The following is a 23146-nucleotide window of genomic DNA, read 5'->3' on the forward strand; positions in this document are numbered from 1 at the left end:
TCATGAATGAGCACATGTCCATTTATTACTTCACAAAGCTTGTTTTGGCAATAATATATCTGTCTTTTTAATGAACGGCAAAAATTAAACACCCCAACTTCAAGAACCAGAAGTCTCAGAGAAGTGCAAACATTGTGTATTAAAGCTTATGTCATGCTCTTAAAAAAATGGTCACATGTGCTACTAAGCCTTCTGGAATTCAGTGTCATTAAAGAAACTAAGAAAACAATTCCATTAGATATTTGACCTGACCTTTTGGCTTCGTCTGGAAACTGCTTTTGAAATGGTCACCACAAACTAGTACAAACACCAACTCCAGCATGCTATGCCTGAAATGCATCTAAGCAGGGAATCTAAATTCTCAACCTGTAGCAATTTTCTTATCAGAATAATACATCCAGATGGAGCAATGACGCAAGAGGACTCACCTCCTTGTACACAACAGACTGCAGAGTTCCAAAGACACTGAAGATTGCTTGGGCATCAAAGTTCTCCTGAGGAACAAAATACCACACAAAAATTACCCTCTGATCACGGGAAATGCCAATTATCGATGAGCTTGCAAGAAAAACGATGGTGTTTTCTACCTGAAAAATGCCAATTCTACACTTCTAATATATCATTTTTATCTCATATCATGGAATATTCACAGAATACGTTTTATTCATAACAGTATTAAAGATTAACAATATAAAGCTATAACAATGCCAAAAACTCTGTAGTTTTTGTAACTTTTTGAGAAAACCTTGATCAGCAACAGTTTCAGCAAAAGGGTGGGATATAAACTCCTGTGTTTTAAATGTCTTGTCTCGTTCATTAATTCAATTTTTTTTATATTTCAGTTTCTGAACATTCAAACATAACAGGCATTTGAATATGCCATGACCAATAAAACTATCTATCTGAAACACAAGATTAATTCACTCACCTCCGTTGGGTTGGAGGGTAGACTGAGTAGACCGCTTGTGTCAACGCTTCCGAAGTGGTGACACAAAGACTGGAATACCAGGTTAGTAGCTGGTTCCACGTTGCTCTGTTAATGAGAAATAAATGCACGGTTACCATCCAGGGACGCTACCAGAATGACCAATAGCAGCCTGTTCTGTTACTTCCCCTGCACTTACTTATGCAAGTGTGACTGTGTTTAATTTGACACTCACGTGACACCTTGCACTCGCTCAGGCCTGGCCCAAGTGACTGGCCTGCCAAGCTTGTTACTAAAGGGAAGCATCCCACAATACAATGCAAAAACATGGCAGCTTAGTCGAACACTGCAAAGATAAGTTAACAACCTTGTAAATTGTTCATAAAAACGAATGAATGTTGTAGCAAATTGGCTCAAGTCTTTCTAAGTTCTGTGAAAGAAAGGCCAGATATGCGTTTAGATTTCTGTTTCTTTTGAACTACTTGGATCCATAAAGTAAATTAATTTGAACCTCTTGGCCTGGCTAAGCACTTTGAGTAACCTGAGATTGTTTGCTTATAACCAGAGATTGTGTCCATCTACATGTAACAAAATCACTGGGAAAGTGCTACGGAAATAATCGAACACACTTGCTGTGTATATTAGTCCTCTCAGCTTGTAAACTACTCACCTTAAAAGTGTGAAATATCAACTCATAAATTGAGCTGACCCTCAAAAACAACCCTCAATTTAGTGATTTCATACAATGTGATTATTGCCCCCAAATGCATTACCTTAAAGTTTACAGTACAAGGAATGGAGCAATCTGACTGTTCAGTATGTCATGATGTTGATCTAGTTGCATGAAAAAGAACCGACAGTCCAAAATGTCACGTGCTTATGAAAATGTTAAAGTGCTTACACTCAGTATATCCAGGAGATGAAACAGTTCTTTCTTCCGCTTCTCTTTGTCTGGGAAGAAGACAGCAGCTCCTATCACAGAAAGAAACTTGAACAAATTGGCATTCTAAAAGAAAGTAAACTACAAGAGGTTTTCAGCCATCCCGTAACTGCGTAATGAACTTTCGCAAACAAATACTTGTAAATTGTTCAGCAAAGTTTTTTGTCACAGAATTCGGAATCCTGTCCAATATCAAAGAAGTAAAACGGGACTGAATCGCCCAAATGAGTCTTTCAGGCCATTTTTCCAGTAACACACTACACTCTCTGCTGTTCACATGCAGAGTCCAGCACTAACCATCGAGGATGGCTTCCTTGGCCGCCTCCTGCAGCAGCAACTCAGGGCCTTCGGCTGGGGTCTCCTTGTTGACCAAGTCACAGAGATGAATGAACATGACCTGGCTGCATTCCTCCCACTGGACCAACCAATCTGGTTTGGCAGTCTCCTGAAATGAAAGGAAAAAGCAAGGACGAGTTTCAAATTAAATTTTTGGACTTCACTGTGCAATGTTATTGTCACACTTTCCCCAACAGTTAACAAGTTCCACTAAAAAAAGAACAAATAAAGACAATTTTAAAACATAAATGGTACATATGCAAAACAAGACCACTTTGATATTTTCTGTAGCAACTTTTGGGAATAAATGAATACTGCAAACAACAGAGACCGAGCAAAGTATACAGTGACCAATAAGCTTTGATTCGCACTTGGTTGACAACTGTGCGCTCATACCTGAGGTCAGCATATATTTAAAGATCAATCACATTAGTATTTCACAATTTCAATTTTTATGAAATATATTTAAAACGATCTAGTCGGTAAAAATAATATAAAAATTGCTACTGATGTCAACAGCAGGAGTTGAAGTCCTCATTCATAACAGGAAAACTAAAAATGAAAGTTATTGGGAGCATCTAATAGAAGCCTGTTCTGATGACGTCACACTACGGCTCAGTAATCCAGCCTGAGCGAAAGAAAGACAGATGGTACTAAGTTTTCCAACCGGGTTCTTGCACGCATTTGGCATGCACGCGAAGACCATATACTTACGCGCCTATGCAGTGAGTGCGACTTTCAATTTCATTTCAAAATACGCCCTCTTTTGTTCCTGCTTGAGTGGATTATACGACTGTTTCATTAATTCGGGGCGAACACGCCCACATGAACGCCGAGCTTGCTTGCATGTAACTATGAATTAAAAGAGGTCAGACAGTGAGAGCGAAATTAGAATTGCTTTTCCATTGACAGTGTTGATCAACACTGGATCATAAGATGAAGTTGATCAGTCCCCATTCGAATTGGAGTAAGGTCCTGATGAATTTCAGGCAGATGGTCGTGGTCATTTGCCAAGAATGACATCTAAATTTACTTTACCCATTTTACTCAGTTCTTGTGCCATAAAACCCCTATTACAGCCGCAAAGTCAAGAAACAAAGGGGAAACGAGAGCCATATTATGACATCATCAAATCGCAAAATTTGTTCGTCACCCTCACTGACGCATTTTTTTACTCTGAGCATTCTCACAGTGGAACTTAAGTTGAAAAATGAGAATGTTTTTATAAATGCGCAGAGAAGCTGCCATGTTAGTCATAATATGGGTAACAATGACCAATTCTCTGTTTAACCATGTTACATCAAAGCAATGTGATTGATCTTTTATAAACTATTCACACATTTATGAACCACCAAAGATTCTCATCTTTCCTCTCTTGAGCATCCCCTTAGAGGCCTTAGCAATTTCTGCAAAGGGTCTACACTTCCAAAAACTCAGTGATTGAATATATTCATAAAGCCACAAAGAATATGACATGTTTACAACACAGTGCGCCACCAACAGGCGACAATGGAGTGGTTATTTTTGTCTCACTATGGCCATGTCCGAATTACTAGGTTGTGGCTTGAAGTTACACACAGGTCTATGATTGTGGCTACAGGCATTCCCCATGGAGTTCTTTGTAATTTCCAGCCCCAGCTGAGTGATTCTGTCAAAGCCTGCAGGAAAAGTGCAACAATCTCCACACAAATAAGTCTTTTTAGCTCAAGGATTTGGAGGCCTCTCTAGGCTATGTCTGACCTTCTGCACTGTGGCCACTGCTCCCTTGAGGGCCTGGGTGACGACCTTCTTCAGTTTGAGTTTGGCCGTCTCGCTGTCCAGCTTGCTCATGATGTGGGCATAGCTGGCGTGTAGCAGCTTGAGGGTCAGCATTCGAACCAATGTCCACTGGGGAGTCCTAAATAACAAAGCAAAAACAAAAGGGGGCGGAGCAATACCACCATGAAGAACTGTACTGGTACTAAGCAGGAGTCTGTGATACTGTACAATATGTTAGCAATGTCAATGCAAAATCCACTGAGATTGTGTGTGATTAGCACCACCAGGGTGTTGAATACATGAAGACTCCTGTCCAGTGTGGAGACTTCATTTTATTTTGCTTTTGAGTGATTATGCCTGTTGTGAATATATTAATATAAAAAGGATTATTGAGTGTTAAAATATTTATTTTTCAATTCAAAAATCTGTTGGTGCAACATACTAAAATAAAACGAAATAATATTCCACATGTTTGAAACCAACTTGTCCCCTTATAACCTACAAGGAAAATGATAGTTCTGCTTCTTGTTACCAACTTTTCCTAAATTATTATGATGATTATGATGTGATATTTCATGTATCAACCAAACTGCTTCTATGGGCTTGGCTATCGAAACTCCACTTTACAATGGTATATTCAAATGAATTTCAGGTTAAACATTTGAACAATCAATTTGACCTGGTCAGATGAAAGGACCAGCACTGTTCCCTTTCTGAACATTGGCTGACAGCTTAAGACGTACACTTCAGTTTAACACACAACAGCACATTAAACAACGGCAATTCATAATACAGCATGCCATATAAGATACCCAAGGAGTGGCTGTTTCCCACAGCACCTATTACTAGGACAAAAGCTGATATCTGCTTGCTTTACTGTTCATTTTGGACAAGAACTTGTCAGTTTTAATGTTGTCCAGTCACAGTGATCTTAGTTGGAATTGTTTATATGTGAACAATGATTAATATTGAATGAGGTACAACCGTCTTTGTGCTGTTTGGTACCACCCACAAACAATGAAGGTTGGATGATCAAGTGCAGGATAATACATGATAATGGACAGGTTGTCTACGTGAATGGCTATATGTAACTATTATGTATCTTTCCATTGTTTTGCTTCATGTACTTGTCATGATGCATATATTTAGAAATCAGACGCTGTTTCCAATGGCAGTAGTAATCCAAAATGGCAGCCTCCATTGACAACCTTGTGTCCCAACCCAATCTCACTTTGAAACTTAAATGATTAACAAATACACATTCAGATATTTATCCCATTTTTAATGTAATCATGCATGATTGAAATGACTGAAAAAAGGCCAAAAAAAACCAGCGAATAAAAAATCAACACTTGACGTGTTTTACATTGGCAAGTGCGATTCTGTCACATGTGCAGGCTTAATAACAGATAGAAAATTGCACATAATGTCACCAGACCACACAAACTGATGCTCCATCTGGCGCCCTAACCGTATCTTGCAAAGCCTCTCTTACATATGCATAATATCAAGCAAGCAGTTGTACAGTGACCATTTTAGTTCAGACAGTGTACTGTGAATCATCCGTAACAATCCTCATAATTTCCTGAGAAGATTTTTAACATTTGGCATACAAGTGGCCTGCCATAAAAGCAAATCTTTACTTGAATGCCACAAAAACTACAACATGGTGCTCTTGATAGCAGCAAAAGCTGTCGAATGGATGGTTGCAAGATCCTACTTACGTGGTCGGTACAGAGTAGTAGAACTTGCTGAGTAGATCCAGTGACAATGACTGCATGTCCAGGGCACCCACTTTAGAATTGGAATTCTCACCTTTCTTTATTTCCTTAAAATTGAAAACAAAAATCAACTCTTTGATATTATATGAGCCTCTTGACTTGCTTCAAACTTTTTTCAAACCACAGACAGGTGAAATCAAGAACTTTTTTCATCTTTTCAGGAGTACAAACAAATGTACTGTTGAAAGTCTGAAGGTGAAATAAATCATAGCGGAGATGCTCTGAAGCACGTTTGGACAGGCAATGATCAACACATCAAGCTTTGAGTAATGCAAGTCAAACATTTCCTCCACAAGGCTCAATCATTACTTGGTTCTGTCTTCAGATTTTAAAATGAGCCTAATTTAAACTTTATAGGATATCCATATGCAGCTGTTAGCCCAGCCAATTTTCTCTGCTTGGATCCTGCAGGGATGCTCGGTGAGTCACCTTACAGATGTAACCCGTCCCAAAACAGGTCTTGGGTTACAATTTCAAATTTTATTTCTTTATGACTATGTTTTCCTTTTCCTTTTCTTTCCTGAGCTCTTGACTTTTCTACTGGTAAGCAGTGTTCCAGTGTTAAACCTTTGATCTATTGCCTATTCCTTTTGTCAGATAGCCTGCTCTTTCTCCAGTTTATATTTAATGTTCCTGCTTTCCTAGGAGATCACAGGATGCTCTTTGTATCCACTGCCTTCAATCGCTAGTTGTTATTCACACCCTACCAAAGCTGGGAAGCCACAAACTTCTGCTGAGTGCTCATCTGCCTAGATACTAAACGACCAATCAGTATTGGAGTCATGGGTGACATTTTTAAAGTTTTCCAATGAGAGCCTGAGCTGGTCATGTGGCAAGGGCGTGTTCTGGGTGGCAGTTTGCCCCAGAGTTTGGGCAAGCCTGGCATTCCAAATTTTGCCATCATGCTGACTACATGCCTGCTGAAGTTTGTCTTCACTCTGCACTATTTTCCTTTGGACTGGAGGACTTCAAAATCCAAGTCTTCCTCTTATGTTCACAAGTGCTGGCTCTCCATCTTAGGTAAGTTTGAGTTCCTATTTATATCATTTTATACTATTGTGTATCTTTTCTGGGGTTTAGTCATTGCATTTTTCACTGTGAAGTGTACAGATTGATTTATGAAGTCTGGACTTTGGGATATTTTGAGAAGTCCAAGCAAATTTATGAAGTTGAAGGTTTCGGTACATATATCTCATAATTTCCACTAGCCAGTAATGTTCTGAGACTTGATCCAAAAGCGATGTTTCCTCAGAAAGCTTTGCATTTACATTTAGCTTAAGACATGTGTTTGGTGAATTATTTGAGGTAGTTTGAGTGCACTTTTCAATCATTTTGACTTATAACTTAGTGGAAGCTGGGAATAAGTTGTGCCCCTCACTGCATTGAGAAATATGAGCAGATTTTGAATATATGTGTAAGTCAGGACTTATTACCCATCATATCCATGGTGTCAGTGACAGACTGACTGTAGTCCTACAGTCTGGACTGATGCTTTTGCAATGTTTTTCCGATGACTGGTTTATTTGAACAGGGTTCATGAATATTCAACAGATTCTGATGTGTGTTGAATTCATCAGAAGTTAGAGATATGAATTGTCTCTTAGTCAAGCTTTAGACTTTGTTTTCATATGTACCTATATATAACAAGTCTGATTAAGAGTTGGAGTTTTCACCAATTAATTCCTACCTCATGATATGTGGGACGGAGAAATGTATTCCTAGGGAGATCCTGTCTAGTTTTAAGATTTGTTCTAAGCCAATGCCTCAGATAATTCTTCCTTTTACATGTTAACTTACATGCAAGTTGGTATTTTATTTTGAGGTCCATACACAATGTACATCTACCAAAGCATGTAACCCATAGAAAGTCGGTTGCGTTGGTCTGACCTGGTAAACGTTTTTATATTAGTAATGTGGCACGGACCACTATGCTCTCCATCTTAGTTAGTGAACTGCATGTTCTGACAGAGGGTCTGGAGGGGAGTCTCTGTAGTCCACCTGAAGAGCTGTCCCCAGGCATCCCAGCCACTGACCTATTGTGAGTTGCAGACACAGCGCAAGTACACCAAGGCATCTGTGGCATTAATCACCAGCATCAATCTTGCAAGATCCGCAAGTATTCCTTTGCGTTACATTTCTTCCGCTGAACTTTTGCTCTTCACTATTGCCACTGTCTACACAACATGAACGGACTCCTGTTCTCTTGTCCCAACTTATCTCTACATCTAGAACTTTGGCGCCATTTTTCCCTTGAGCTCAAAGTGTATTCTAGCTTAACAGGATCCTGCATTTTCTGTATATCTCTTATTTTAATTTATGGCCATCTGAATTGGTGTTCTCTGCATTCACTTCATATTTCTCATACTGATTGGCTTGTTTATTTCCTCCAATAAAGCAAAATCTCTTTCGTACACAAATCCTGAATTGTGTGAGGTCAAAAGTTTTTTCAAAAGGGAATTAGATTTGGTTCCTGCTATTTTGAAATGTGAACCATGGGTTACACGTACATTTCCAATGGTAACAGGAGAATTCATGTGCTGTGGTTACACTCTGTTACTGATATGACTAGTCAGGGTTTTCAATCTGCTCAAGAAAAAAAACACACTGGAGTCCACTTGCGTCTGGAACCTAACCAAACTCAGTCAACTCCTTTACCTGATATTTTGACATCCTAACAATGAAATGAAGTACTCTGATGCACAGTTCAGCAGAAGGGACTGGGACATCCTGGTCAAATGGAAGTGGTGAAATCAGCAACTGGAAAGAGCCAAACAAATAAAATAATTCAATAAACATAGTGTCAGAAAAAAACAACACCACATTACTATTCGTGATCTGCCTATCACTAACCGGCAAGACTGTGTTCAAGTTTATAGCATTCCTGAATTTGAGCAAATTTCTGTCAAAATGATATTCTGAAAATTGGGCTTGAACTTTGTAGACATTTCCTGCTTTCCTCTTTGAACTGAGCAAAGCTACTTTCAGCTATGGAAGTAACTTAGAGGGAAAAAAATCCATTTCTGAAATCTATCCCTGACTGTAACCATTTCCTCAACCAACTTTACCTTGATTGTATTGTCCATGACAGCCGAATTGGCAACATGGCCATAGAACCTGATGCCCAGGATTCCAAGCCTCTCTGCATTGACAGGGTCTCTCGGTCTCAGGAACTTGACCAGGATGTAGCGGCCGAGGGTGATCTCATCTAGCTGAATGTCCACTTCATCCCTTGGGGAGACAGAAACATCAGTTTAGACAGATTTCTTTTCAGTTCTAAAGAGTGATGGACAAGAGGTAGGGTCAAGTGATACAGCTTTAACAATGGGCAAGGTTTTATAATTCAAGTCATTTTTTGCAAGTGAAGGCATTCAGGAAATTCTGGACATACATCAATGAAGCAACGATTCCAGGGAATAAAGTGTGAAAAGTCCCTATAGAGTCTAAGCAATGACTTTTTTGGCTACAATCATTGCAAAATACACCTTTGTGTTTCAATTGACCTTGTTTTTAAGTTTCGTTTTCCTACTGTTGAAGATATTTCGGTGCATTTGTAGTTTTTAGGCTCATGCAAAATTTCCATAATCAAGATCAAACTGTGTCACTATCAGGAAAAACCTCAATGCTGCATTGACTTCTGCACAAGCACCTGCTTGCTGGCATTTTTTTATTCACTGTAATGTATTAGTGCATGGCAATAAGTCAATGAGCAACCCTTTCTTAGAAATGTACGAGCAAAGTTTGGCTTGACAGTGTGGATAGAAAACCATCAAACTGAACAGTGTCTCCCCTAACACTAACCCCAAAAGGATGTCAAATAAAATTTTTGTGCATTTAAGAAGAGTGTACCGTGTCATACAGTGTGCATTTAGGAAAGATTTACTGCCTAGATGCTGTCCAGTGAGGAAAGAGAAATGAGGTACGAGAGGATAGAGCTGGGTGCAGAGGTGCTGCTGTGGAACAAAAACTGCCCAGTTTCCGACGCATCAATGCAGAGACCATTCATGATACGAATGTAGCATGTAGACTGATGAAGAACTCACTCAGGGCCTAAACTTACCAGTCATTGTTCAGAGTGAAGAAAGCAACGGGGTTGTCTGGCTTCCCAGCAATGGCGGCAGATCTAACATGCAAAGCACATCCAGCCAAAATGAACAAGGTTAACAACAAATGGAAGGGTTGTCTAACCTTGCACATCAGTGGAGACTTTTCACTTGAACCAACAGATTTGCCAAAAAGATCCTACCTCGGACAAAGTAAAGTGTCTAAAGGGCCAACTGTTGTAATCTAAGGTGTAATCCATGAGGTCCAGTATAATTGCATAACTTGGTCAGATTTCATCTGTTCCTATTCTGTGCTTACACTGTTTACCTCAAGTATTATCAATATATAACTTTAGAAAGAACACATGCCAAATTTTGGTACTCTTGGCTGTAACATGACATGTATGTCACTGCAACATTTGATCATGCTGTGTTACTGGTTAATCCTGAAGGAAATCTCGGATTTTGTCTCTCCTTTTTGAAACAATACTATACAACCACGAATAAGAAAGGAAAGGTGATCGGTTGACGGTAGAAAGATCCACAGACTTTGCCAAAGGATTGACTGATCACATCTAACAACATCCCGTTTGGATACTCATAAAAGTCAAGTGGTATTTAATCTTAAGATGGCAAAGCCAGGCTGTGGTTAAACAAGATATCAAACTCTTTGCTACTGATCATTTGTCAAGAGCTACCTTAGTCCCTGAAGAATACGATACTCATTGGGAGTCCAGGTGTCATACTTCTCAAAATTGGCAAGGTGACGTTCCAGTTCAAACTCCTCCCTAAGTAAAGAGTTAGGCATAACACAGATACATTAAATTACATAAAACATTTGATATCGCAGATAATTTGATTCATGGGAACCATGTAACAGCTCCACAAAAGAGATAATACCACAGCATCTCAGGGTTCCATTTTCAAATCCAATTAGAGGTTGAGCTCAAGTCTACCCTGGGCCCAATTTCATGGTGTTGCAAACAATTACTGTAAAAATGTGCTAAGTATAGTAGAAAAAAATGCTGCTGAAGCACTCTATTACAGCGTGGTTGTGCTCGCAGTTGCACATGCATAAAAATGTTTATTGTTACGCCACCCATTTCAGCAACTCTTCCTCAAAAGTTACAAGCATTTTTAACCTGTTGCTTTATCTGCTTAATGGTTTTTCTGCTTAGAGGCTCTGTCAGCACAAAAACAGCTGCTAAGCAGCAGTATGAAATTAAGTCAAAGACTCACTGAGGTTACCTCAAAACCAAGAGACAAACCAAAAGATCATATGATCTCAACTCACTTGTCATCATAGACAAACACAAAGCCTGCTGCAGGTCCAATTGCTCCTTTACAAACCTACAGAAAAATTAGCCAAAAAATAAAGTGAAAGCGCCATTTACTGACAGAAGCTTTAACCCTAACACTCCCAAATCCTCCGATTTTAATATCATTTTACATACACCCTTGGGGAGTTAGGGTTTTAACACAGTACAATAAAAGAACCAGTTTGCATATTTCATGTACTATAACACTGATAAGGAAATATCACAATTTTTTTACTTAGTAAATTGTGTGCGTTATTAATTACCTTGATTTGTAGCTTTGTAACATAGACAGGAGTTTCACTGACAAACAACATGTTGACTTTTGTCTTTTCAGACAAGTATGCTGCAAAGTGCAAAAGAGGTCACATTTAAAGGTTTCTCAAAGTCAGACAGCAATGGGCAAGTTCAATGAAGGACCATAGTTAACCATAGTTTGACTAACTCTCATCGAATGAATGCTAGTCCACGATGGTTGGACTAGTCTAGTCAACTTTTTGTGACTGGCCTATCGAGGTTGGTCGCATCGTTTGTTGCCATAAATCGTTTGTAATAGCACAGTGCAGAGACGACCAGTTATAAGAACAATACCGGAAAAACAGTACGTCACTAGTAATTGATGATTTTCACATTTCTTGTTTCTTTTTGGTATTTTGCCCTTCCTGCGGCCATCTTTTCTCCCCTTCGGCCTAAGGACTTGATAATGGTTGACTAGGGTCGTTTGCACCTCAGCTTCACGGAACATGCACTAGGAAGTCACAAACTAACCACTAGTTAACTAATGGTCCTTCATCGAACTTGCCCCAAGACTGGTTCAAATCTGTTATTATATATGAAGGAAAAAAAGTCATTTTGATGTAGTGTTACAACTAACGCTACTGACTCAAGTCATTGCCTTGCACTCCTGTTAGACTTGAGTCAATTTTTAAAATTTGTGATGAGAATTCGGGAAAAAATTATTCATGACTTGACTGAAAAAAGTAAACTTGACTTGACGACACTTGTAGGAAAAATGGCTCTTGACTTGACTTGTAGAAAAGATGACTTGGTTACAATATTGATCACAACTTGCAAGCTTACGGTCACTTGTCCAGCTGCTGGTGAGCACTTTGCTGGGGCCAGAGAAACTGTCCTTCTCCCCACCGTCACATCCTGCTACAGTCACAGAAAACTGGGCACCTAAGGGAATGCAGAGACAAAAGATTCCTAAGATCCTTTGGTCAAGTACAGAACTGTGAATCATACCATCATTTAATAACTAGTGTTTTCCAGTTCTTTTGAGACTTACTGCTAAATATTGAACTGGTTAGGTGTGAACAAAGTGGAAAAAATACGGATATTGGATAATGAATGCAAAAGGGTAAGAACACAAAATACATTTAAGATTTAAGACAATCCCAGACGTTTTCCAGGAGAAAAGCACTAGGAAAAGAATTCTGTCTCTTTTTTAAACCAATACTGCAATAATCTTAAGTCTAAAATCTTCCTATTTCCCATTTACTGTAAATTCTTCAGCCTTGTTCCTTTCTAACTGGCTCAGTATTTGGCAGTAAACCTGGGACTTGAAACATACTCGACTACAATATTGATAATAAAACTAAACAACCTGACCCTGCAACTCAAAAGTAGCTGCTAACCCTAACAATAAACCAAGTGTGTCTGGAGTATCCACGCTGCTGCAACCTACACGCCAAACAATGAGCCAGTACAGTGATTTAAAAAAAGGCAAGCTTGCGTTGGTGTAATATCGAATTAAAAGAAAGTCTGAGGTGTCATTACCAATGGATACAAGCATGAAGACAGAAAAAAACTGTGCATGAATTTAAGCCTGAACTGTATGGGATCCCTTTACTCTGCTGTTTAGATTTCAAAAAGGAGACATCACCTACTCACCGTATTTTCTCATCATTTTCTCAGCAACCGCATTCAGCGACTTCAGTAAATTGACAGCCCCTAGCGTGTCTTCCTTGCTTTCTGTCAATGCCAACAACAAATTTAAAGAACACATGACATATCTGACCACGAAAGTTAGAGTTTCTTATTGCATGAAAATGACAGTCATTTACCGTGGGTTTGGAAACACACTGCAGAAAAACGTCTAATTTGAGTGGTATAAAGATTTTGAGAGAGAAAAAGTGAATGATAAACAATCCACATTTTGATCAGTAATACTCTGCTCGTTATCTCCAAAAGCTTGTTGATGGGTTTCTCCTAAGCCTATTAACAAGTTGTCAAATCCTAAGCTATGTGTAAATGTCATACTTGGGACTGGAAAGAACATGGGCACCTACAGAAGCCATTGGCCTGTGGCTTGAGCAAAAAACCCTAACAGTCCTGAACTTTTGCCGGACAACTGTTAAGAGTTCATGGCAACACAGCGGTATCAAATTACCAGAGAATATGAAAACGTGATCTCAAAATGAGAAGTACATCACCCGTTTTGAGATTCCTTAAGAGAATCTTGCACAATGTAAAATCAACAGAAGCCCTCAATATTCTGACCCACATATAAAGTTCATTTAAGCTTGTTATTCATAAACAAAAAGCTCAGTGAGCTCTTTCTCAGGCATACTAAAAAAGAATTATTGAAGACTGGCCTGAAGACCATGTTGTGTTATTTGTCCATGATTGTTTGAAGTTCTCCTGGGTTTCAGCCATCATTAGAACAATTCCTATTTTTTTTTTTGTACTTCATTTAAGAGCCTTAAAGGACACACTGGCCTCTTGCATCGGTGTCTTGCTCCAACCAGGCCCTTTGCTTTGGAGACAGCAGCTCAGTGTGGCCAAATTTTTAAACAGGGAATATTGAACTGTACGACGCCCAGTTGAATACGGGTGTTCTTTCATTTGGTCTCGATATCATATACCAGAGAGTCAGAGAGGAAGGCACAGCTGGACGAGGCTGACTCACCCAGCACACTCTGCAATGCCTTGATCACCTGGCCCACAATGCCCCTTGCCAGCGACAACTCCAACAGAATCTTAATCCCCTCCATGTCCAAGGTGCCATCAGAATTCCTGCAAACCGCAAAGCATACACGTCGGTTGAAAACATTGATCTAATTCCCCTAACATCATTGGTGAACCCTTCTGATTCTTGCAGAATGCAGGATTCCTTATTGTCCATCACATCATTAAACACACTTCAGACAATAAAATGCTACGCTTCAGTATGTCTACATCACACGGCAAAAAAGGAAAACAGAGTTTAACCTTAACTACCCCAAACCTGCCATACTCCAACAGCAGGTCTTGTGAGGTTTGGGCAGGTTTGGTACCATGTCTGATGAACTTCTTGTTGAATTTTGTGAGACTTGGGATGAAAGGCCCAGGGAAATGGTGTTGGATTCTGTGTGAGTTGGACACACAGGATTCATTGTGTGCAGTGTCTGGCTTGCTGTACCAATTGTTGGACTATGCTTGATTTTGTCAGGTTTGGTACTGTTCAGTGCAAGTCATCCTATACTGCATAGACCCATCCATACCACATCACTCAAACTCCAACAGGCTCATTCTGTTGGAGTTTATCAGGTTTGGTACAGTGACCTGCATGTACAAGTACATAGATAGGTACATGACCCTGTTGGATTTTGTGAGGTTCAGTACAGGAGCCTAGCAGGTTAGGGTTAAGCATCAGACAGGAACAGGTAGGATCTATAATAATAATTAATAATTTATTCATTTATAAAGTGCAAATTTCATATAGATATATTCAAATGCGCTGTAAAATGAAGACATTAAGCGTGGAACAATGAATACATTTAAACATGGCACCTCGGGCAGCCGCCAAACGACCCATGTTCACCAACATTAAAAGAGGAGACAATGAGAAGCAGTTACAGTTTTAGTTACAGGAAGAACATTTATAAACGTAAGGTCTCAATTACTGCTCCTTAATGATGTATCAAGCAATGCTCACACGAAATATTTATAATTCTTTTATGCATTTTGCTGAACGAAACCACACTATGAGCCAGAAACCTCACCTTGCAATGGATGTGAGGAATTCCTCAGCCTGATTCAAAACCAGTGGGCTGGGGAAGGGATTCCGGCCAAGTCTAGCGGGGGCCAGAGACAAAGGTGGCATGTGAGATAATGCAGTCCTGGGGGGACAGAGAAAGGACAAAAGAGAAAATATGCAAGACATTTAATATATGAATTGTGTTCTTCACCCTCCCACCTTTGGTGACAATGCCCAGTAAACCCCGCCCACTGTACACATGAGCCAGTAACCCTAAAAAAAGCTGGGGATGGGAGGCAGAATCTGTCCACCCCCCAACATTGATACCGATATCACTGCCCTGCTTTTTTGTTTCCAGTTTCCAGTAACTCTGGCAGAGATTTTGATACAACTTTGGTGAAAATTGTTTATAACGTTCTCGTACAACACCCATCTTTTCCAAAAGGTCAGCCAAAATGAATGCTTTTTCCACTACCGTGCTCAATGCATACAGGGTTGGCACAAGTGCAGCATTGAACTTCAGCAGCCCGTAACTACAAACCATATGTGGCACTAAGTTGTACTTCACATTTGTACTGATGAGTGTTTCTATATACATGCCAAGTTTTTAAAAACTGGACATTGGACAGCTGAGTTCCAGGGGGGGGGGCAGAATCCCCTGGCTGTAAGACAGTCCAAAATGGCCTGGCTCTTTTAGGGCTGATACGCGCTTCGCTCTGATCCCTCACTGCATGTTGCAGCTGTGAGCATAACATGCACAGGTGCATGCATGTCGGACGAAATCACAGCTGTAATTAAAAGACCATGGGTTGGGCCATATGGACTAGTTCATTGTCAAATTGTTCAATAAACCATAAATTTGGTTTATACAAATTCTTCTAGAACCAGTTCTGTAACACATGTAAATTTGTAAAGATCACATTCCCCAAACCAAGTTTGAAAAAGCTTCATACAATCTAATTTAAAAAGGAAAACAAACCAAAACTAGAGTTACATGTAAAATAACATTGTACAAAACATAAATGTTCACATTACTTCAAAAATCAGATTTCATAATTAAAATCATTTTAATTTTTCAATAATTCAAAAATGTGAAATACTACTACTACAAAATATTTTTTTCTGCATGCAACATGAATGGAGCAAAAAAAAATGGTACTCTGAAAAGCGCAAAAACAGCTTACCTTGTGTGTTTAAGGATCATCTGTTTCAGTTGTGGGTTTGTTGCCATGGCAACTGTTGAAGTGGAGGCAACAATATTGAAATACCAAATGATGGAAGCATCTTGGACAGAAACCTCGGAGTCTGGAATCAACCTATTGCAGTAAAAAATGAGAGTAAAAACTGTAGGCTATCACTCAGGAGAGGCTGAGCATTAAAGTCGAGGTGATTATGTGCAAACAAAATCAAAAATTAACAAAATTGTTGGGAAATATCTAGGCCCAATGACCGCAATGACGCAAAATCATTATGACGAGGCCATTATATCAAATGTTGCAAATATTAGTCCTCAAAGTTTCAGCCCGTTAAACAGGCCCAGGATAAAAAATACAACTGGAAATTTCCCTTACTTTCTTCAAACTGCAGCATTTTTTTAATAAAGGCTGATGATAAAAGTTTGACAAGGAGCTGACGTAAGTATAAAAAATCTTAATAACACAAAACACAACTCATTTTGAAGGAAAAGAAGTATTGTATTGTCTACTGTCTGTGCAACTTAATATGAACCAAACAAAAATGGAACTTTCTGTATTTTTAAATAAAATCTGTTTTCATTTACAAAAGGTCACTGAGCTACCCATTTTAAGCACTTTGTTTTTATTGGTTGGTTCAATCAATTTCTCACCTATATCCAGCTGTCTTGACACCATGAATTCTGACATCACAGCCATCACTATGGCAACGGACGATGTTGATCTGTACATAAGGGCCTGTAACATGGGCATTGTCAAGCAGAGTCACATCTCCCGTCAAACTGCTGAAAAAAGTAACAAAATAGAATGTGAAGATTAAGAGTAGAAAAGTGTCACTTAGAAAAACATATTGGTCACACTTTATCCATCACTCAGTTAAATGAGGGTCAAAAGAGACGTATTCTGGCAAATCCACTCAACTAGCCAGCTCTTTATAGATAAATATGAAACAGAACTATTCCAATTGAAATAAAGCAATTTCAGCAGAATATTAAACTGAAATAATGTAGAAAAGCCTAATTTTTCTTTATTTAAGGGCAACCCGAATGGGTTTAAACTTCTAAGAAGTTCCCATGGCCATAAATAGTGTTTAACACTTACAACACATGTATGTAGTTTACACTTGCTTTTCTCAGTGCAGTATGTTCCGAGTTTATGAAATTGTGACAAATTTCCTTTAGTCAACCATTGCTGTAGTCAAGAACTTTCTGACTAAACAAGGTAACTGAAAACTTGACAAGTATTCAGCCAGGCCTTTATCTCCTCAAAACTATCTTTACACAGCTGTGATCTGAAATCTTAAACCACAATTCAAAAAACTTACATTTATTTTGCAACCTTTTCTTTTTGCACTTAACCACTTCAATATTCAGCAGCCATGTTGGTGCTCAAAAAGTACTCGACCAACAAGCTAACCAGGCCTTGACATTAACGGTTGTCCAACTGCCCGAGACAATTAATTTCCTCTTTCGGACAAGTAAAAAAATTAAGGACAAATTGCCCGATGGACAGGTACTTTTTTCTTGAAAAGAAAGTGTCTGTTTTTCGTGGCCAACAGCAGTCAGCAAATTAACCTTTGATCGGGCTACTTGCCCAATGGACAAGTATTTAAAAAAATTAATGTTGAGGCCTGAAGCTAACTGCCAAATACTGAACTGGTTAGGTGTGAATAAAGCTTACAAACATGGACGTTTGATGGTCAATGCACAAAGGAAAGGCTGAGGCTGCTTGGGTGGATTCGAACCCTGAACCCGTTGCTTCCGAGTATGAATGGAAAAACTTTGGTGCATTTCAACCAAGGTATTGAACAAAAATAATGAAGTCCACTTGGTGGATCTGAACTTCTTCCAAGTGCTGATGCCAAAATTCTCGAGCATTTCCACCAAAGCTGAACTGACCTAGGGATGGAGACTTCTCGGATGGTGTGCAGGGAGTTGGGGCTTCGGCCAGTCAGCACCACAACCTCCTGGGGCATGTAGCTCTGGTCAGACTGGGCCACCTTGATAGACAGCTGCTGCAGGCAAACGTCGTCTTTCAGTCGCAAGCGAATCCAGTGGGAACGAGCATGGCCGTTGGACTGCCAGTAGGTGCTTGGATCATTGTCTTCCAGCCTGCACATAAAACATCACTGGCAGTTAGTGACAGGACTGTGGTTAGAGTCCATCACATGTCACATTGCAAGTCTTTTTTGCAAGCCTGGCCACAGGACCGGTCACAAGAAAAAGGGTGACCAGAAACAAAGGAATGCTTTCGTCACAATTCATGTGAACAGCCTTGACTTGGCTTAAGACTGCATGACTAGTGGTGGACTTGCAGGGACTCCTGTTGTTCAACAATGATTATTTGAGTGATGGATCTGCTGTACAAATCAGGATCTCCGTTCTAAATATCCAGGGCAAAATGGACCAAGAGAGGGCACTATTTTGATAGCAATGCAAGCTCCTTTGGTAGGAACAGCCCTTCCCTGGTTCACAAACGACTATGACTATGAAGTGCATGCGTTATGGTCCCTTCACTACCAAGACAATGAGCACTACCGACCAACATGGTTCTTTTCAATTCTTGAGGGAGTGCTTCTGCTCGAGGTGGCCAGCACTGAAAACAGGTAAGCTGGTGACATGGAGATCTGCTTGCAAAACAAATTTTCTAGTTAAGAAATGACCAGCTGACATTTTTCTTACCAGTGTACTGAACTGTGAGTGGACACCATGCAAATCTATTTCCAACACATGTGCACAATTGATTTCCCGTAATTCCCACTAGGTTTTACAATGGTGAGTTGATTTGTGGATTGTTTTTATATAAAGCATGCTTATAGTCCTTACAGTTGGGCTCCATTGTGGGAGGTGGACACACGGATCCACTTGTAACACTTGTTGACAGCCTTGATGCTACCCCCTTCGTCCTGTATCATCTCCTTCAAAGCTGAGGACACAACCACGCAAGAATAAATAGTTCTATGAGAACAGGCACTGAAGCAGAGGACATCACATCATATACAAATCCCCAAAGATCCAGCAACACCCAAGTGCTCATTTTCAACAGATATTTTGTTTTTCAACAAACAGCATTATTTGAAAGCAGTTTCCACATACATGCATGCCCTTTGTATTGAAACATCATGTGTATCCTTAGAGTCCCTCTCATAATGCACACCTGGAAAACATTCCAAAGATGTGCCTCTAAGATTGTTAGACGCAGACTTGATGTCTTTCCTGTGACTTCATAAAATCATATTGATATCAAAGGATTTGGGACTGTTTTGGGCTATCATATTGCTGGCCTAAGGGAATAGGGTTAATCTAGAGTATGCAAACAGGATTTTCACAGGGAACATTACATCTCAATTTATGAAAGTCCAATTATTGTTAATTTTTTGGACTTCTGCCCCGCCCGACGTGTATTATAACACTGTGTACTCAGTGTTTGCCCTCGAAGGCTTGTGAAAATCCCACAAGCGTACTCAGGTGGGACTCAAACCCCAAACTTCCCGCAGCAGCACTTTCAGGGCAGTTGCATCTTCCTTACCTGTTTCTTTCTGTTTCTGGCTGAGAAATTTCTTGAGTACTAGCAGCCTCATCGAAGTGATGTTACTGAAACTGTCTAAGAAGAAGAACGGCAAGCTGGTGCTCGGTGCCCGATTCCTCACAATGTACTGTGCAGAGAGAGGGAACTAGTTTTACCAAGCTGCTTGAAGCATTCTTACCTTGGCATGACATGCATCTCCTGTCTCAGGCGAAAAGTTTTTGTGTGGCTACATTTTGGGTTTTATTATTTCATTTATTTAACGTTTATCAAATTACCCCCTTCTGACTTTGGCACATAATTGGAAAATTCCCGATTCCATAAAAATCTTTCAAGATGTGGTAATGCAGTTAAGTCACACTTCTGCATCATGTCAAAATTTGGGTACTGCTTAAATTGACAATGACTAGGCAGTTACGTATCCATAAAAATGAAATCGAGAGTCAGATATAAGTGGATCTGGGTTGGATGAAGTAAAAACAGACATTCCATGTTGCTATTTGTTGATACAAAAAATTGTTGAGAATCAATGCTTAAAAATAATCTGGGACTCTGGATACAGGTAGGTACATAAACATAATTCATTTGCCATGTTAAATAGGAGAGTGAATAAAGTATCAGTGGAAAAATCCAAATGCCTACTTTGATTAGCCTCTTTCCGTGGTGACCTATGCCCTCTCTGTTCGTAGAATAGACATCCACAAGTCCTGTCAAAATGGGCCAAAAAACACAGACCTCTCAGGTATCGCTACAGTGCAAGGCCTTATTGATGTAATGGTTTGTTCATACATGTAGAACGCGACTCAAAATTTGTGGTTTGTGGTACATTTATCAGGGTTCATATACCCTTGTGAAAAAATATTCCAGGACTTTTCAGGTCAAGAGTTTGATTTTTCAAAGCCTTAATTCAGGTTGGACACTCAATACATCAGTGCAATACAATATAGTAACACAATACAATGTAGCAAGTGCATACCTACCTGTACATGAAATAACTATTAATTTTTCTGACAGTGACAACCTGACCTCGAGGTAGGCCTACACACAGCTGGCAATTATAAAAAGTAAACATCCCCTAGTCCATTCAACGTTAAGGAAAAAGGTTTGACCCAGTTTTTCTTTTACACTGAACTTTATTAGTTTATAATGACTGGAAATATTGAATTATGTATTAAATAAAGTACATAAATTTAATAGAAAATGATTTAATAATTATATCCACAACAGATGTTTCACCATGGAATGACAAAAAACGAAGGTAAAATTTGACTAAAAGAAAGTTTAGCAATGGTGCCCCGCGCATGCAGAATAGAAAGAATCACGTTGTGGGCACCATCCAAAATTGATTTCGCTCATAGCGCTGCGTGCAGCGCGGGTGTGTTTTCAAGTGTGTAGACCACGCACGGTGAACAACTGTACTGCGCTGCACAAATAGTGACAATGTGAATACATGCATGTGTCTACAGCACCAGGCAACATTGCTGCAATGTCTTGCGTTTCCCTGTTGTGTTCTGTTGGTGTTTTTCATATTGTCAGACTACAGAAACGTGTGCTTTCTGGTAACAAAGACTGCTCTCCTATACTTTTCCAAACTTTTCCGGGCTTACCTGGGGTAAGGCTACAAGTCTGGAGTGTGCGCACAACGTAGGACAGCTCTCCTGAAAAGTTGGCTCCATTGGATGACTTGAAGGTTTCCAACATGCTGGTCACATCGGCACAGCCTTCACCATCCACATCAAACTGATCAAATGCCTGAGGAAGAGCCATAGCCAAATCACACTACCATTGAATCTCTTGACAAATCAGACTCATAGCGATACTCTGAGTGAAGTTACTTTCTAAAAGGCAAGAACTGTCACTGAACCTCCATTCTCATTTGTAAATAAGCCAAAAATTACCTAGACAGAATTCCCCTATGCATGTTCTTCAGCATCAACGCAATGCTTTTTTTTAAAATGTGCTGAGTCTTTATAAGTTTTCCATTGATGTCTTGCAGCTACAGACTTTGTGATACCAAATTTATGAAAATCACACATACTGTTGTTCCAAGATGCTAACTGGTATGCCAACTAGGTTAACTTTCCTCAAGGCATGTGTTCAATGCAGAGACTGGCATGCATGTGGGGGGTGAAGTGCAAATTGACCACAACAAAATCCTAGATTACACTGAATGAAAACTGCACAAATTTACTCGTAAAAAATGTCTTTCTTTGTGAGCCAAATTGCAAAAAAGATAATTTACAAGACAGCCCAATTCCAAATTATGAAAGAACACTCAAAATAGGCTCTTTTTTATTTTATGGTACTTCACTGTCTATCCAAAATCATCTGTGGTGATCTGCCATGTTTAAACAGGAAATTGTTTTATTTGATGGAAAATTATTTGGACTACTTTCGACCAAATAAATGGCAAAGCATACTTCTACACATTCGTCTCGTCCAACACCTCTTGCCATCAGAAATTCACAGAACTGTGACAAGGAAACAGTCTCCTGAAAAAAAGAAGAAACCAACACATACACAAATGACAGTACATCCATATTACACAATGGTGGATCCAGCATTTACAACAAAAATGAAAGAGGGTGGCCAAAGTGGAGGTGAGACGGAAGATAAGTGGGGAGGACTTTTAGTGAGAATTCTCTTTTCTAAGTTATAATATAATGTTAAGGTGAACGAAAATGTAGAAAAACAGGAAAGTGTTCATCCCCCATTGGAGCCACTACTGTTACAAATCTTATCAAGTTCCTGAGCAGAAATTGTTGCTGGGCAAATTTCTTTGATGAACAGAAATCAGGGGCAAGCCAGTCAAAAGAGATATACACATAAAAAGGAACAATTTTTGATTTTTTTAGTGAATGTGCTCTTAAGGTTATTGTATTTTTAACTTAATTAATTGTCCTTATGATGCGATTTTACGGTTAATTTACCGTAGTATTTACATGTAGTTTTTTTAATTGAAGTGACTATTATGATGAACACTTTTATGGTTGTAGTGTTTTATTTGCAATTTGACTGTCAACATGATGTAAACTAATTCATTTCGCTCATGAGTGAAATAATAACACACTATTTTGTATGAAATGTCTGATAACGCAGTTTTGCTGACCATTTTCTTTGCAAAGCAGATTCTTGTGCTTGGTAGCTCGATGAAATGGGCCTCTGTTCTTCAGTCTCATTCAGGAACTCACCTCATGATGTTGGTCTTTCTCCTCCAGCCATCTCAGTAAGTGACTGTGATGTTTTTGAAGCATCGTCTCTGGAATGTAATCCCTGTCGACAAAGTTAGAAACAGTTAAAATAGTAATGACACAGCATTTACATAGCATGAAATGAATCACAGTAATCACCGATTAACAAATCATCCTTGT

General features: G+C 39.4%; 1 protein-coding gene across 5 annotated transcripts in view; it reads right to left on the reverse strand.

Annotated features, from left to right (window-relative positions):
* The window catches only part of LOC110973612 (zinc finger ZZ-type and EF-hand domain-containing protein 1-like), a 68955-nt gene that overhangs the window by 40746 nt on the left and 5063 nt on the right, over positions 1 to 23146 (reverse strand). For 4 of the 5 annotated variants that reach the window (XM_087138984.1, XM_022224538.2, XM_022224535.2 and 1 more), the window contains exons 4-28: positions 22967 to 23048; positions 22196 to 22267; positions 21383 to 21527; positions 20418 to 20482; positions 19779 to 19905; positions 19076 to 19175; positions 18149 to 18361; positions 16904 to 17035; positions 16242 to 16373; positions 15083 to 15199; positions 14008 to 14114; positions 12990 to 13070; positions 12177 to 12275; positions 11363 to 11442; positions 11075 to 11130; positions 10479 to 10568; positions 9798 to 9860; positions 8806 to 8968; positions 8396 to 8497; positions 5684 to 5787; positions 3942 to 4098; positions 2163 to 2310; positions 1827 to 1897; positions 929 to 1033; positions 429 to 494 (exon numbers count right to left, since the gene is read on the reverse strand). In XM_087138984.1, the coding sequence (XP_086995110.1) occupies positions 429 to 494; positions 929 to 1033; positions 1827 to 1897; positions 2163 to 2310; positions 3942 to 4098; positions 5684 to 5787; positions 8396 to 8497; positions 8806 to 8968; positions 9798 to 9860; positions 10479 to 10568; positions 11075 to 11130; positions 11363 to 11442; positions 12177 to 12275; positions 12990 to 13070; positions 14008 to 14114; positions 15083 to 15199; positions 16242 to 16373; positions 16904 to 17035; positions 18149 to 18361; positions 19076 to 19175; positions 19779 to 19905; positions 20418 to 20482; positions 21383 to 21527; positions 22196 to 22267; positions 22967 to 23048 (2677 nt within the window). The remainder of the gene's footprint in view (positions 1 to 428; positions 495 to 928; positions 1034 to 1826; positions 1898 to 2162; positions 2311 to 3941; positions 4099 to 5683; positions 5788 to 8395; positions 8498 to 8805; positions 8969 to 9797; positions 9861 to 10478; positions 10569 to 11074; positions 11131 to 11362; positions 11443 to 12176; positions 12276 to 12989; positions 13071 to 14007; positions 14115 to 15082; positions 15200 to 16241; positions 16374 to 16903; positions 17036 to 18148; positions 18362 to 19075; positions 19176 to 19778; positions 19906 to 20417; positions 20483 to 21382; positions 21528 to 22195; positions 22268 to 22966; positions 23049 to 23146) is intronic. The other variant, XM_022224536.2, reaches the window with a different exon arrangement.

The sequence above is a fragment of the Acanthaster planci genome, linkage group LG07, assembly GCF_054643075.1.
Source record: "Acanthaster planci isolate LZ-2023a linkage group LG07, COTS_SCS, whole genome shotgun sequence".
In the NCBI taxonomy this organism is placed as follows: domain Eukaryota; kingdom Metazoa; phylum Echinodermata; class Asteroidea; order Valvatida; family Acanthasteridae; genus Acanthaster; species Acanthaster planci.